Source organism: Abramis brama (genome assembly GCF_963993115.1).
Source record: "Abramis brama genome assembly, chromosome: 14".
NCBI lineage: Eukaryota > Metazoa > Chordata > Actinopteri > Cypriniformes > Leuciscidae > Abramis > Abramis brama.
In genome coordinates, this window is record NC_139976.1 from 38,898,843 (window position 1) to 38,915,894 (window position 17,052).

The 17,052-nt window shown below is 41.3% G+C and overlaps 1 protein-coding gene across 1 annotated transcript in view; it reads left to right on the forward strand.

Moving 5' to 3' along the window:
* dnah9 (dynein, axonemal, heavy chain 9) overlaps positions 1 to 17,052 on the forward strand; it is a gene marked incomplete at its 5' end in the record, with an annotated part of 111,943 nt that overhangs the window by 15,680 nt on the left and 79,211 nt on the right. The window contains 13 exons of the mRNA XM_084135755.1: positions 69 to 204; positions 314 to 510; positions 1,218 to 1,642; positions 2,275 to 2,497; positions 4,605 to 4,771; positions 5,544 to 6,414; positions 6,776 to 6,906; positions 8,118 to 8,244; positions 8,500 to 8,652; positions 9,131 to 9,256; positions 10,646 to 10,885; positions 11,686 to 11,843; positions 13,193 to 13,349. Coding sequence (XP_083991881.1) covers positions 69 to 204; positions 314 to 510; positions 1,218 to 1,642; positions 2,275 to 2,497; positions 4,605 to 4,771; positions 5,544 to 6,414; positions 6,776 to 6,906; positions 8,118 to 8,244; positions 8,500 to 8,652; positions 9,131 to 9,256; positions 10,646 to 10,885; positions 11,686 to 11,843; positions 13,193 to 13,349 — 3,111 coding nt within the window. The remainder of the gene's footprint in view (positions 1 to 68; positions 205 to 313; positions 511 to 1,217; positions 1,643 to 2,274; positions 2,498 to 4,604; positions 4,772 to 5,543; positions 6,415 to 6,775; positions 6,907 to 8,117; positions 8,245 to 8,499; positions 8,653 to 9,130; positions 9,257 to 10,645; positions 10,886 to 11,685; positions 11,844 to 13,192; positions 13,350 to 17,052) is intronic.

The following is a 17,052-nucleotide window of genomic DNA, read 5'->3' on the forward strand; positions in this document are numbered from 1 at the left end:
GGAATCCCGTCTAATGACGCCTGTTAAAGGAGCGATTCAACATTTCTTTTGTTTTTCTTTTGTTTCAGGACAATTTGTCCCTCTTTAAAGCAGAGCCGTCCTCTGCCCAGTGGAGGAGTTATGTGGAGTACGTTGATGAAATGCTCATCGATGGTTTCTTCGATGCTGTTGAGAGCTCCCTCAAGTTCTTCATGGAAAACACAGGTGTGCTTACTAACTGTTTTTAAGCCTCACTAAAAGTAATCATAGGGGTTTCCCTAGACGTTCCTGCCATTCCTCACTGAGTCCGTAACACACGATTCCCCCCATACAGACGAGAGCGCTGTCTTGGAGCCGCTCTTCGAGGCCCAGCTGTGTCTGCAGGCGCCGGAGATCGTGTTCCGCCCGTCTCTGGAGTTTCAGGCTTCCGACGGCTTCCCTCATCTGGTGGAGAGCCTCATCAGTGACGTCTTCAGGATCTCCACGCTTGTGCCACGGTTATCTGAGCACATCGGTTTCCCACACTATCAGGTACTGATGCCCAACACATCACTTCCTCTGGGGTTAGCTGTGAAGAAACTCAAAGATCCTTCATTGTCTTCTTTAAAGTCATTGTGAAACGGGTCTAATACATTTTACAAGGTAAGCTTGGAGGGGAAGTGTGAAAAGGGAAGAAGGGTCTATGAGGTCAGCTGAAAATTTGTCATTTCAAAGGCAGATCAAGTCATTCCCGGAAAACACAAATATATTCAAAAATGTTTTGTTATCATTAAGTTAAGTCAGTTTTCAATAAGTGATGAAAATGCTATTTCTGAATGTTTTATAAATGTTCAAAATGTCCAGTTTTTAAAACATTAAGGAAACATTCCATTGTATATTATTCTTTTGAATGTTCTCTGACAGTTCTGAGACAACATTTAAAAAACGTTAGACAAACATCCAACTAAAACGTTTCAGAAAAATGTTCCACGAATGATCTATAAATGATATGTTTGAGCTAACATTTAGAGAACATTATTAAAGACCAGATAACTCTGAACAAACGTTCTATAACATTTCTGGAAGAATGTTTGTTCATAACTTTGAGAGAACCTTCTGAGAACGACCCCTATATGCTGGTTTACAAAAGATTATAAAGAACAAACTGAAACCAGAAACGTGTTTTAAAACAAGAGCAGACGATTTTGTGTTCATGTTATTTACGATCGGATATATTGACAGTGGTCTTGTTCCTTCAGGATGATATGGAGGACATGGTGGATCTGGCAGAGATGAGGCAAACTCTCATGGAGCGTGTGGAGAAGATCATGGGAAAGTGCCTTGAGTACAGCAACACCCTCGAGCACTACGCCTACCTGTACGTGGACGACCGAGCGGAGTTCATGCAGCAGTTCTTGCTGTACGGGCACATCCTCACGAGCGAGGAGATCGAGGCCCACGCTGAGCACGGCGTCCCAGAAGCCCCTCCGCCGCTCGAGAGCTTCCGGCAGCAGGTCGACTCGTACGAGCGCCTGTACGAGGAGGTGCAGCGGCTGCAGCCCATACATGTGTTCGAGGGCTGGATGAGGGTCGACGCTCGAGCCTTTAAAGCGGCCCTGCTCAACGTCATCAAGAAGTGGAGCCTGATGTTCAAACAGCATCTCATTGATCATGTGACTAACAGGTAAAAGCACTGAGTAGCTAACTCCATGACAAACATGCTAATCAGAGGCAACTGAAGCTGCACAATGCTCTGCCTGATTTCGTACAAGGAGCTTAAAGAGCTTGAAGTGCTTGAATTCGACGCTCTGAAATGTAAGTCCTGGAAAACCCCTGAAAACAGCCGTATTTCTGAAGAGGTGCTTGAACTATTGAAAGACAGTAGAGCTATATTAGAGAACAGTGTTCAATTTCATCTTTTCACACCCATCTGATGTTGATATAGAGCCATTTAGCATAGCTATGAGCGTGATATTGCTTATATAATTATTCAAGTATATTATATATATATATACACACATTCAAGGGAGAAAAAATCAGTTTGAATATGGAAAGCGATATCTTTGTCATAGTATCCTCTTAATAGTTAGTCACCGCAGTCATTGCATCTGCTGCACTTTATTTGTGCCATTTTGTTTTATTAGTTTTTTTTATTGATCTATTTACCTTTTTTATAATTTGAAAGATAATTAAGATAATATTTGATAAGTGAGATCTCTGATTGTTGTCCTTGAAAACCAAAAAAGTAGTGCTTGAATTTAATTTCCCAGTATCTGCCCGATCCCTGTTGTAATCTGTGTGCCGTGTGATCTGTAGTCTGTCTGACCTGGAAGAGTTCATCCGAGTGACTGAGGCTGGCTTTGGGAAGACAGTGGAGGAGGGCGACTACGAGGGCCTGAAGGAGATGATGGGCTTCCTGATGAGGCTGAAAGACCGGCAGAGCGCTACAGACGAGATGTTCGAGCCTCTGCAACACACCATCGATCTGCTGAAGACTTATGAGCAAGAGCTCCCAGATGCAGTGTACAAGCAGCTAGAGGTAAGTGTCTGCATCAGATATTGATAGTGTGGCCTCTGAGGGAAGGTTTTGCTGAACGCTGATAGATAAAGACATTAAACTGCTTAATTGCGGCTCAGACCTCCTAGGATTCAGAATGACGATCTTAAAACTTTATTAGCAGTAACAGTTCTATAACCTGATGTTCTGAGGGTAGATATCCTGAATGAAAGTATTATTCGGACTGCTGTGGAAAAGGCCATCTTAAACAAGCATGCGTTTCCATGATGGGTCCGGGCCGGATTCAGGAGAAGCTTCTTAAGAAAGAACTTGAGGATTTTTTCAAGAAAAATTCTAAAAACTTTGTAAGAATGTCCCTTAGTTACAAGACCCCCCAGATGAGTAGGGTAAACTAATAGATATCACCACACTTCATTAGTTGATTGATTACATTAATAATTGCAAAAAAAAAATTGTATTACAAGTTTTCTGAAATGTTGTTTAAATATGCAAATGAGGCGTTATCTAATTAAATATGCACTAAATTGCATACATTTCTAGAACAAAAATCTGAACATTGGATGAAGTCAGGTTTTTTATATATATATTAGAGTCTATAAAGGTTTTTACAGAGGGGATTTTGGATGCCTCTATTTATCAGTGCACAAATCAGAAAATACTGTCAACAGCCTAAATAAATACATTTTCACCATTTATTTAGGAATAAAATGTTGTATAAAATCAGGAAAATTATATATGAACAAATAGGGCTGGGTAAAAAATATCGATTTCTCGATTTTAATCGATTCTCATTTTTACGAACCGATATCGATTCTTAAATCCCAAGAATCGATTAGTCATCCTGTTTTCAGTTGATGAATGAATGTAACATTGTAGCGCATCCCATCCAATAAATTGCAGTAATCTTTGTGCTTTGTTATTATTGATATGAAACAAAGTCTCAGATTTCAAATTACGTCCATTTTCTTATGAAATTCAAAAACATAAATGCCGTTTTGGCGCTGTGGCGTGAGATCGCTCTGGCTCAGCTCAGCTCTAGAGAAGCACATGATCTTCTCTTCCGCATTAATAACACCAGTTACAGCGCAAAATAAACATGAATGAGCTTCTGAAAGTGTGTTAAAAGGTAGAGCACAAGTTATCGAAGTCCGTATCATATCACATGGAATCACTCAATCAGTGTTTCAACCGTGGAAAGACGTTAGTAAACAATGTCATGTAGCGTCACATTTACCTCAGAAAAACCATATCCAGTGACCATAAACTCGTTAGTCAGCTAGAAAAATTAACTCTAGAGAGGAGCATTTTGCTAAATATATGCACCATATTACATAACCATTCTAATTTTTAATGTTCTTCAATATTTAATGCATGTTTGAATAAATCTGGAAAGTTTTTATGACAGCCACCATTTAATTTTTTATATTTTCATATAACTTTATTATTATAAAAATAAATAAAAGTGTATTTTAAGTGTTTGTATACAAATCAGTTAATTTTTACCTTTAATATTATAGTAGGCTGATGAAGCCTATAGGCTACAACTGACTCCCATAGTTTACAATAATTTTTTTCCCTTTTATTTTCCAGTTTTCCTTGAGAAAATTTACAACCTGATATCCAAAATAATCGATATTGAATCGAATCAAATCGAAATCGAATCGAATCGCAAGCTTGTGAATCGAAATCGAATCGAATTGTGAAATCTGTGTCAATACCCAGCCCTATGAACAAACCCCTCTGTTAAAACCTTCAGAATATAGATAAGAATAACACTAAAGTTTGGTGCATGTCAGTGTTACTGAAGTGGAGATTTATGGCTCAATGTAGGAGGAAATTAAAGATATATACTGTAAGTGAAATCTACAGATGCAAATAGATAAAGTACTCTAAAAGATACAGTTAAAAGTGTATTTTGGATGTTTTCTTTACACTAGTCTAAAAAAACACTTTATGAAAAGCCAAAAAGCCCACAATCTCAAAGTTGACAGATGCCTAAAAAACACTGTTTTTGCCTGTAGTGTCTCTTAATACGCTAGCGGCTAGCGGCTAACATGTTCTGCTAGTGGTTATCATCATGTATGCTGGTGTTTTCAGCATGGCATTGCTCTGTGTGTTTGATGGACAGGTGCTGCCAGAGAAGTGGACCAACATGAAGAAGCAGGCTGTGGGGGTGAAGCAGCTCGTGGCCCCGCTGCAGGCGAGCGAGGTGGCCAACCTACGCAGGAGATGTGCCTCGTTCGATGTGGAGCAATTCACCTTCAGGGAGCAGTTCCGCAAGAACGGCTTCTTCAGGTACAGCACATGGAGACGAAGAGTCTCTGAGAATGTGCCTGAGAATGAGAATTGTTTCAAAGCAGCTTCATAGTAATAAACAGGAAAATTACAGAATCAGTGATGCAAACTTCATCAAATATGAGACCAAATCAAATTGTAAAGCAGCTCTACAGAAGACCATAGTGCTGATATTCTGCTTACGTCTGTTCAATGTGGATTTAGTTCAGATCGATATATGTGTGAAATGCATAGACTGTAAACAAATATGTGCGTAGTGTGTGTGACGTCACCCGTAGTGTTTCTGAAGAGCGTTTCTGAAGCCTAAAGTGGGCGGAGCCAGCCATCACGCCAACTCCCGTATAAACGAAAATGTGCAGCGAGGCGGATTAGCTGAGGTGACGTGACGCTAACAGACAGCAGACAAACGCCTAGTGCATCTGCGGCAATCCACCTGTCACTCAAGTGGCCACGCCCTTAATTATGCAGAACTTTAAGGCTTAATATAGTTTAAACGGATGAGTTATAAAATAATTCACCCCCCTCACAGTCGTCATGAAGAGCAAAGTTAGCGATATAGACCAGAACCAGTTTTTGCATCAGACTGTTAACATGTTTTATTCTGCTGTAAAGTTGGGCATTTTAACATGGGGGTCTATGGGATTGAGTCTCTTCTGCAGCCGGCCTCTAGTGGCCAGTCGATGAACTGCAGTTTAAGTCACTTCCGTGTTGGCTTCAAGAGAGAGACCGGAAGGCTGCAGCTTGGTGAAATATGGTTTCCATTTGTTTTCAGAATTGACTGTGTGAATCCGCATGAGATGCTGGACGCCGCACACGAGCAGATCCAGAAGATGGACACTCTGATGGCTGGGCTCATCGAGTCGGCTAATCTCTTTGAAGTGAACATATCAGACTTTAAACAGCTGAAGCAGTGCCGAAAAGAGCTGCCCATCCTCAAGGAGCTGTGGGATCTGGCACTGGTGGTCCAGTCGAGTCTGGACGCCTGGCAGACGACGCCCTGGAGGCAGATCAACGTGGACGACATGGAGATGGAGTGCAAGCGCTTCTCCAAAGAGCTGCGAGCGCTGGACAAAGAGGCTCGCTCGTGGGACGCCTTCAGCGGACTCGACGGCACCGTGAAGAACACACTGATCTCGCTGAGAGCCGTGGCAGAGCTGCAGAACCCGGCCATCCGAGCACGCCACTGGCTCCAGCTGATGAACGCCACCGGGGTCCACTTCACCATGGACCTGGACACCACGCTGGCCGACCTGCTGCGCCTCAACCTGCACCACTTCGAGGACGAGGTGCGGGGCATCGTGGACCGGGCCGTGAAGGAGATGGGCATGGAGAAGGTGCTGGGCGAGCTGGACGCCACCTGGACCAGCATGGCCTTCGACTTCGAGCCTCACCCACGCACTGAGATCCCTCTGCTCAAGTCCAACGAAGAGCTCATCGAAACGCTGGAGGACAACCAGGTGCAGCTGCAGAACCTCATGACATCCAAGTACATCGCGTTCTTCTTGGAGGAAGTTTCCACGTGGCAGAGGAAGCTCTCGGTGACTGACTCCGTGATCTCCATCTGGTTTGAAGTGCAGAGGACCTGGTCTCACCTGGAGAGCATCTTTATCGGATCGGATGACATTCGCTCCCAGCTTCCCGAGGTCGGTCTTGCTGATGTGTTTCTATTATTATTCATTCTTTCTTGACTGAAAACTTATCTTGCCCTCGAATAGCCACCAAACACACACACATGTAAAAACAGCCGGAATAGTAAAGAAGGAAATAAGAAACAGACTTTAATGGAGAAAGATTAGAGTAGCATCTTGTCCTGCCCTCTGGGACTCTATTCATAGATCTAGATGAGAGATGAAAATGCTTTTGGCCGAAAACATTTGGATAATTACTGCTGGGCGCCTGCGGCCGAGACACAGATGTTCCTCAGAATGTCAGAGGGTTCTTTGAGGTTTTTCTTTATGGCAAACTCAGTTGTCTCGACTCATTCTCTCATGAATGTCTCCACAGGATTCCAAATGCTTTGACGGTATCGATGCTGATTTTAAAGAGCTGGCACTGGACGCCAGAAGAACCCCGATCGTTGTGGAGGCCACCAATAAACCTGGGCTCTACAGCAAACTAGAGGACATGCAGAGCAGGTCTGCCGCGATCACCTGATCACCTCACAGGAGTAGCCGACTCCAAACCTGTGTCGCCTTAGTTTGCTCCAGCTCCCCGTATTCCTTTCTTTCCTTCATAAAAAAGAGATATTAGGCAGAATGCTTGACCAGCTCTTTTCCTTAAAACAAAAGTTGAAGACAATAACTATAACGGTTTAAAGATCATTCTAACTCTATGGAAAAGTGGAGTCCATAATTATAACGATAAAGACTAAGAGGAATCACTTTCAGAGCGATGAACAATAAAACACTGACAGCCAATCAGAATCAGTCCTGCTTTAAGAGCTCAAGCATTTAAAGACACAAAAGCAACAAACTTCAGCGTGCTTATAATAAACAGAACATTATAATAAACATTATAATAAACAGAACATTATAATAAACAGGTATAGGTGTTAATATAATTTTAGTGGTAACACTTTACAGTAAAGGTTCATTAGTTAATGTATTGTTAACTAACAATAAGTAATACATTTGTTCCAGTATTTATTAATCTTTGTTAATGTTAGTTAATAATAATCCAGCTGTTCATTGTTTGTTCATGTTAGTTCACAGTGCATTAACTAATGTTAACAAGATTTTAATAAAGTATTAGTAAATGTTGAAATTAACATTAACAAAGATTAATAAATGCTGTAGAAGTGCAGTTCATTATTAGTTCATGCTAACTAATGTTAACTAATGTTAACTGATGAACCTTATTGTAAAGTGTTACCATTATAGTTATAGTTATTGTTCCTCGTTGTAGACACTAATGTAGTTATTGTTTGTTGATGTGGATGCTAGTTATGGTTGTAGTTATTGTTTGTTGATGTGGATGCTAGTTATGGTTGTAGTTATTGTTCTCGGTGTGGGTGTCTTTAAACTGTCCAGCATTAGAAAGGCCGAATAAAGCATCATGAATCTACAATAAAGACCTGTTCTCTATCACACTTATTCTGAAGCCGTTCCAGACGTCTGTCTTTACACTGACAGTCTCACAAATCTCATTCAAACTCATGATCAATTAAAAATGGCACATTTGAACACTTTCTTGATGGCGTTTATTTCTTGTGCATCATGTGACTGACAGTGTAAACTATTCCTTTAAGGAACCTCATTTCAGAAAGCACACGTGTCCCATGATGCTTTGCGTTGAGCTGATGATTATCTCTGGGATTGAGTGAAAGTGATTTCCCCTGTTCTTGCAGATTGTCTCTGTGTGAAAAAGCCCTGTCTGAGTATCTGGACACCAAACGCTTGGCCTTTCCACGCTTCTACTTCATCTCCTCAGCTGACCTGCTCGACATCCTGTCCAGTGGCACTGACCCGCACCAGGTACAGCACACCGAGCATACCACCGTCCCTATCATGTGACATATGTTTCTGTGCTAATGTTGCAGCACTCAGGATGAGGTTTGCTCATGGCTAAGCTGCATTTATGTGCCTTCTGCACACACTAGATGGCAGTGTTGATTCCTGCTTCCCAAACTGTCTTGAAGGCAAACTGCAAGTTTCCATGTGTCACATTAGGACAAACTTGTGCCGGAACAGCAGCTGTGCAGTTGTGAAGCCTTGCGTTTTCTCCCTCAGGTTCAGAAACACCTTTCAAAGTTGTTTGACAATATGGCGAGGCTGAAGTTTGAGACGGACGGCGACGGCAAACTCACCAAGACGGGGCTGGGCATGTTCAGCAAGGAGGACGAGTACGTCCCCTTCAGCCAGCCCTGCGACTGCACTGGGCAGGTACAGCCGGCTTCGTCTGCACACCTTACCCACAATGCACCAGCAATTATCAGGAGGGCAATTAGAGGAGTTAGTTCACAGAGACACAGTTTACCAAAGGCATTATAGGGCTGAAATGACACCTCAGATCATGCTCTTGTTGAGGAGAGGTGTGCTGTGCAGATTTAGAGTCCAGAGTATCAGAGATGGAAACCTCTAGCACTTTCCACAGGGAAACACTTTCTTCAGAAAGGGTCTAAATGCAGTCATGTTTGGAGGATGTGCTGTTATAAAGCTGATAATGCTGTGGTTTACTGTCTAATCCTGCGGCTGAAGTTCTGCATTCTCGTGGAGTTTTGCTCCAGCGCTCCTCAGACATCTGCTTATGGATTAGACAGATGCATACATATTTGTAGTGGAACTAATTTACAGTATGAGGCTGCTGACAAGCTTCTCATGGCACTGGAGTGGTTTAATGCATGGAGCTGTGCTTGTCCAGGTGGAGGTGTGGCTGAACCGTGTTCTGGACGCCATGCGGGACACTGTGCGTCACGAGATGACCAAGGCCATCAAGGCCTACTCAGAGAAGCCCAGGGAACAGTGGCTGTTCGACTACCCGGCACAGGTACCTCATCCATTAACACATGAATCTGACACACCCCTAGGCTGATTGTCTCTGAACGAGAGAATATTTATGAGGAAATAGAATTGCTGCATAGAATTAAGATACTGAGAGATAATTGTGGCAGTATTACTATATCCGAGCCAGAGGGTGTGTCTGCACGTGAAGACAAGATAAAGGTGTTCGCAATCTGCCTAACAGCAACGGGGCAACAGTGATGCATGTGTCTGTAAATCATGATTATTCATTAGATATAGTGGATGCAAACGTATGAGACCGAAGATGGGATTCAAAGTCTCATTCAAACCTGTGAATAAAAATTGCAGGGATTTGAAGAATGTTATGACAGAAGACATTCTTCTGGTCACTCATCGAATCAGCACATTTGTGACATTGACAATTTCCTTGTACCTTCGCAAACTAAACAATCTGTTATGAACATGTTTTAATTTCTGAATTAAAATTCTTTTTGATATTTCTTTGGAAGTGTTAAGTCAAAAATGTCGGAGTGAAATGACTGTCCGGATGTCATAATGAATAAAAAAGGAGGAAATTCTTGAAAATGAAAGTATTTTGGCATTATCCTTCTTTTTTATTTATTTATTTATTTATTTATTTTTACAAATAACCAAATTACAAGCAATATCACAAATAAATACAATAGAACAAGATACAAATGAGAGAACTGTGCTCTTCAGGTTTTTCAGGTAGGCCTGAGAAGGTTTCAGCCACACACAAAAAATGAATAGGTAAAAGTAATCAAATATAAAATAACACTGCATAGTCTTCACTGTACAAATTAAATATCGATTCATCCTTATGAGAGTTACAGACGTTATTCAGTCAAGAGCGGTGAATAATTGAGTAACATTAATGACGACGGCAGCAGGAATATTAGGCTGCCGTCACTTTAAGACTTAATGGACAGTTCTGATATACTGATACACATGCGTTTTCTTTCTCAACTGTTGACGTTCACTTAAGACATGTTTACTAAGATATTCGACAAATAATTTTGTCTGTATTTGTCCGTTCATGCATAAATAGTACTTAAATTGGCAAGGCTTAAAACATGTGCGACTGATAAAGTTTTTGTGACGATTCAGTTCTGTATGTATATTTATATATATATATATATATATTGCATCAATACATTATATCATTATTCATCTTTTTTTTTCTTACACCTTGAACACACGTGTGTGCATCTTACATTTTATTACTTTTTACGTGGACACAAGTGTGTCAGTGACCCACATACTGTACCAAACACGCAGACATCCTGACATCAGTGTGAAACTTTTCACTCATTGTTGTGCTGATAATATAATTAGTAATAAACCAGCTGTAATAATCAGCACAGTGCTAAACAGAGCGTGTGTGTTTCCACAGGTGGCTCTCACCTGCACTCAGATCTGGTGGTCCACCGATGTAGGCTTTGCGTTCTCCAGCCTGGAGCAGAGATATGAGAACGCAATGAAGGAACACTATAGAAAGCAAGTGAGCCAGTTGAACACCCTCATCACCATGCTGATCGGCCAGCTCACCCCTGGAGACCGGCAGAAGGTCATGACCATCTGCACCATTGACGTCCATGCAAGAGACGTGGTGGAAAAGATCATTGTGCAGAAGGTACAGCTCTGTCTCATCCCATCTGCCCATATCGAGAGTTATTTCCTTCAGATTCTGCAGATGAGCTGAGCCCACACATGCATTAGGGGTCTCATAGGAGAATATTCAATTCTGGCTCTATTCACACAATTTGCCAGCATAATGAAAGTCTCGATGTGCTCTCCTGTGATTTACTCATATTTCGGTCACACTTGAAGGCTACGGTTCTGTAGGATGGAAGTCAGATTGGCTTGAGGCCTTTTCACATGATTGGCATCAGGGTTTAGACGTCGACCTCTGCATTGCAGCGTCACTGGAAGCTGATGTCAGCCAGAGAGCAGGAGCACATTCAACAGTGAAAACATGTATTTGAGCTTAGAACTGATAAGAAATACTGTATTTTTGTTCACGAAACGTGATTTTATTTCTGTAAACAATTTCTAAAGTTCTAAGAGTTCTAAAACTAAACAGTAATAATGAATTTTCTCTCCTGATATTGTGATATTGTGTATTCCTAAACACTACTAGAGTCTGAATTCCAAACGCATTGCATACGTCATGTGAATCATTGGCGGCCTTCAGAAGTAGAAATGGTTTGAACACACGATGCGATGCTTGACTGAAACACTGCATGGGTTAACGTTGAGTTCACTGCGTGAGTCATGTGAACAGGCCTTCAGGCTCCTCATAAGAGAATATTCAATTCTGCCTCTATTCACAGCATTGCCAGCATAATCTCGATGTGCTCTCCTGCGATTGCTCATGTTGTGTTCTTCTCACTGGAAGGCCTCCTGCTAACCCTTCCCTCTCCTCTCTCTCAGGTGGAGAGCTCTCAGAGCTTTCTCTGGCTGTCCCAGCTCCGGCACCGCTGGGGCGAGGAGAAGCACTGCTTCGCCAACATCTGCGACGCACAGTTCCTCTACTCGTACGAGTACCTGGGCAACACTCCTCGATTAGTTATCACTCCGCTCACAGACAGGTGAGACGCCCTGACGGACAGCTTTAGGTCTGAAGTGACTCGTTCTGAACATCCTCACAGAGACACGGGCGTCCCTCAGATGGCCTTAAGCTGAAAGAGGACAGGCTGCTCGGGAGGATCTGTCTTCAGCGCTCGACCCTTTGAAAGCATAACAAAGCAGAGACGCTCCTGTTTGATGGTCAAGTAAATGGCAGTGCAGCTTCCCGAGCATATGGTGCGTCTCTGAGCTCTGCTGACCGCGTGTCACGTCCGTCTTTCATTCTCGCTGAGCAGAGCGAGTGTGCAGACACATGACACCGGTGGCACAGATGGCTCCATTAAGATACGCGGCCGCTGAAGTGATTCATCTGCAGAGCTGGCTCACTTATAGAGTTTCTTAAAGCTTTAAATTAGTTTCCCCAAAAATATTTCATTTGCTGTTTTGCTTGGTTTATTATAAAATCAATATCTGAACCTTGCAAGCTTAACAGAAACTCTCCAGACTTGCATATTAAGAATTAGGGATCATACAAAATTTACACTATTGTTCAAAAGTTTGGGGTTGGAAAGATATTTTTTAAAGAAATGAATACTTTAGTTCAGAAAGGACGCACTAAATTGATCAAAAGTGACAGTAAAGACATTTATAATGTTAACAATTATTCTACAGTATGTCAAATAAATGCTGCTCTTTTGCATTTTATATTCATCAAAGAATCTTGAAAAATCAGTTTCCACAGAAATACGAAGCAGCATAACTGTTTTAGATTTTATTTTGTTGATAGTAATCATAAATGTTTCTTGAGCATAATATGAGAGTGATTTCTGAAGGATCATGTGACACTGAAGACTGGAGTAAATTCAGCTTTGATATACAACATTGATATACAGCTTTTGAGTTCAACATAACACAGTTGATCTGACTCGAATCATTTTCAATTCCCTAAAAAAAGAATCAGAATCCGATTGTTTTTCCTAGACCAGCAGAGGATGTTGATTCAGGAACATTGCCTGTTTGTGTAAATTATGTAAAACAGTGCCGTCCTTGCTTAATAATGCAAATTATCTTCACTGAAGGACTCTTCAGGGGTACAGGCTTGCCAAATATCCTGCGTTTGTTCTCCGACAGGTCATCAGTAAACACACCACAGGCAATGTGGAACATCAGGTGTAAAAGGTGATGCGTTCTCCCAGAGTCGAGCCGTTTGCTCAGACTGGGTCTCTGGTCAGCACTGTAATAACAGGACTTTAGCTGTGGGAAAACAGTTGCGTTTGAGGAAGTCTATATTTATACGCCACATACTGTATGCAACTGAACATTTGTGTTGGTGTTTGTCTGCTAAAGCTGGTTCTTCTCCTCTCGAACGCAGATGTTACATCACACTGACCCAGTCTCTGCATCTGGTCATGAGCGGAGCCCCGGCTGGTCCCGCCGGCACCGGCAAAACCGAGACCACCAAGGACCTGGGCCGAGCCCTGGGCATCATGGTCTACGTGTTCAACTGCTCCGAGCAGATGGACTACAAGGTGACCAGAACTAGAGCATCACAGGCTGCTGAAATGGGCTTTAGCATCGACATTTACATTCATGCATTTGGCATACGCTTTTATCCACAGTCACTTACACTGAAGGAATACAGTTGATCAGTTCGTGCATTCCACGCAAATCGAACCGAATCGAATCGCACGTGTGAACGAACAGCACTGTATCCCACAATGCAATGGGACTTGAGTGTACTGTAGCAGTAGCAGTAACTGATGCACGAGCCCCAGTGAAAGATCGCTGTGATTCAGTGAAGAATGATGATGATTACTGTAGACTGGCCAGAGAGTAATGTTCCCTGATAATACTTCTGCAATCATATCATGTGTGTTTTCTATCAGCTGTTCAGAATCAGAGCTAGAGATGCCAAATTCACAAATTAATCACTATGTTGATCTAATCGCTAAACTAGTTTGCAAAAAGGTTTGATTCATTCAGTTCACCACCCAAACTCACTGAATCGTGTGCAGAGTCTCTCTGTGCTTTATAAGGCTGGATGAGGCGATACTTCCTGCTGTTCACTGTGCAGAACTCGTCTAATGTGTGTCAGTGGCGCGGCAGCTCTTTATTGCTCATGAGTGACTCTGCACTTCAGGTAAACACAGTTATGGCCTTCCATAAGAGTGTGGAAATATGGGGACATGTGACTGATGGAAAGCTAGAAACGCTCCTAATAATATTTTCAATATAACCAGTGTTGTTTTGATCGGAACAGCTTTTAATCAAGTTCACAGCGAGCTCTGAACTCTCTGTGATGACTCTGAGTGTCCGTGTTATTGCTCTGATGCTGTCCTCCGTCTTCTGAGAGATCTCCTAAGGTGCTTCGCCCATCATGGGGTCCATTAGTGAAGCTCTGAGGCTGGGCTTGTTTACCTCTGAAGCCGTGTCAGTATTCTGGCCTCCTCAGCGTTTGCTGTCGATGGAGACGTGTTGATCTCATCTTTACTGACCGCGGTTCACCACACTGACCACAGCTGACACCCAGTCTATCCCGTCTGTGTCTGGGACAGTGTGCATGCATCACCAGTAATGTGCGCCACATAATCAGATTTCTTTTATGATGTAACAATGCATTACAAGTAATGTACATTACACAATCACATTGCTTTTTAATGTAACGAGTAAAGTAGCGCATTACAAGGAACATGCATTACATAATCGGATTACTTTTTATGTAATGAATAAAGCGACACATTAACGAGTAATGCATTACCTTATAAATGTACACATTACTATTTGTTTTTATTTTAAAATTTGCATAAAACATTGCGTAGACATGCACACTCATGCGTGCGGGAATAGACAAAAAGTAAAAAAGAAACAAAGAACATTACTTTCAATAAAAAGAAATATAACCCGTAATGTTCGGAGATCTTCTGGCAAGCAGGAGCTCTAGGGCTCAGGAAATATTCTAAGTGCTCAGAGTATAAGGGCGATTCCACAGTTTAGGGCTAACTGCAAGGACAACAGCCTGCAAAAATCAATCTTCATGGAGAAAGCCATTGTCCTCAGGTTAACATCCTGAGAAAACCTGGGGTACAGCTGTGTGAAAGGCAGGATAAATCTGGCAATGGTAAACTAGTAAACTTTGATCAAAGTTGAGTTGATGTCAAATTTAACGTATGTAACATGGACGGAAAAACAATGTAAGTTCAAGCAGAAAGTGTACTTAATCTAATTCAGTTTAATAAAATCTGGTTGAATCCCAGTTCATGTTTTACTTTGTTCCTAATTTGGTATAGTTATGAGTCATGCGTTGTGTATAGTTCACAAAACTGGTAATATGACTTCCATGCAGGCAGGGTGGCCATCTAATATTATCTGTTCTATAAACTTAAAGGTGCATTTTTGAGTCTGGTATGTTCATAAACTGAAAGCCAGCAAAATTACTAACAAATACCACAGGTATATTTTTCAAATTTATTTGCCAAATGTAGAAGACAAAGGAACTCCTACAAGTGTGCTAAGTTATAACGTGTGTAACGGGGACGGAAAAAATTAAACAATCCTGCAAGATTGCCTTTGTAACACAAAATAATACCATTTCATGAAAACTGGCATAGAATAGAACAAGAATAGAACAAGTTCATAACACATTAAAATAACCTGTCATCATACTATCAAATTTAAAGATCATACAGATTGTGTTAACGCACTATTAACGTGTTAACTTCGTCAGCCTAAGCTATATTCTTACGAACATTGGACAGAAAAAAAAATCATCAAAAAAACCAACAAAAAAAAAAACAGAAAAATGTCATTGACGATGTTGACTTTCATGAACAGCTTATTGAGTCAAAAATACGCAGAAAACAACGTTGGAAGTTGGACAGACTGAAAATTTCCGTCTAAGTTACGAACAAGATGTGCAGAATCTGTCAAAATGTATAAAACCACCATTCATGCATGCTCTTTCACGATGAACGACGCTTTCGGTCCGAAACCACTCGCAATCATCCGACTTGCACACTCTTTTATCCTTTCTCACCACAATGATCCCATTTAATGTTTACTTAACCAAAGTTTACCACGTTCGTATCATTTTAACGTTCGTAACCTTTTGGACAGAATCCACAAACTTACCCACATTCGTCGAAATCCGTGAAATCCTGTTAACACTTTCTCACACGCAGAGCGACCGTGACCTAGACAATCTTATTTCTTTGATGAGAACCGTTGAGACATTAGGAGATGGAAATTCAGCGTCAGAATAAAATGTTCGAGCGTTATGATTTTTGGACAGAAAATCTCGGCCCCTGTTTTATCCCGATTTATTAACAGTTTATCATGTAGCAACGCATATGAGAATTTAACCCACACAAGATGGTTGTATCGTTATGCTACTGATAGAACTACATGGAAAAATTATATCTCCGCTTCCTTTAGAATCATAGTTTAACGTGCGTAACTGCTTGGACAGAAAGTGTAACGAACGTTAGTAAATGTTTCCATTGCATCGTGGTGGATTAAGGGAATTCTACTTTCAGTGTTAGTAGTAGTATTTTGTAGAAGACACACCAAAATAAATGTTTTGCGCCAAAATTCAGGATTTTATTAAAGGAAATGAAAGAAATGACTTAGGAAAAATCCAGATGCACTGAATGTCCCACCGTGACATCCGCAATTTCTGGGGACGGAAATAAAATAAAGTCTCATTACACGATAATGCCAAGGCCTAGTGGGATAAAAGTAACTTTATTATTTCTTACATCTATCTTTAACAAAATAGTGAACTAAAAATAAAAAAAATGACAACAACTGGGTATTATTCAATCTATATTGTTCATTACACCCCTTGTGGACAGATACTGTGGAATCGCCCATAAACATCTTCTATATGTGTTTTAAAAGAAAGTTAAGGTGTGTTAAAGGAGACATATCATGCTTTTAAATTGTTCCTTTTTACATATAAATCATACATTTGTAGTCTATATAAAGCGGAACTGCAATGCTTGGGTCTGAATTCCTCATTATTATAGCTCCACAGGCCCCTTTTCTACCCCTTTTCTGATGTGCGTCTGAGAGCAACTCGTTTTGGTGCGGTCTCTTTAAATACAATTGAGACACTTCATACCCCGCCCACACTCGGTTCAACTCCACCCCGTTCGGCCATTTTTGTAGTTTGATAGCAGAGATACGATTATCTAGCGGCACAGAAACTTTTTATTCACACGTTATTAACAAAAT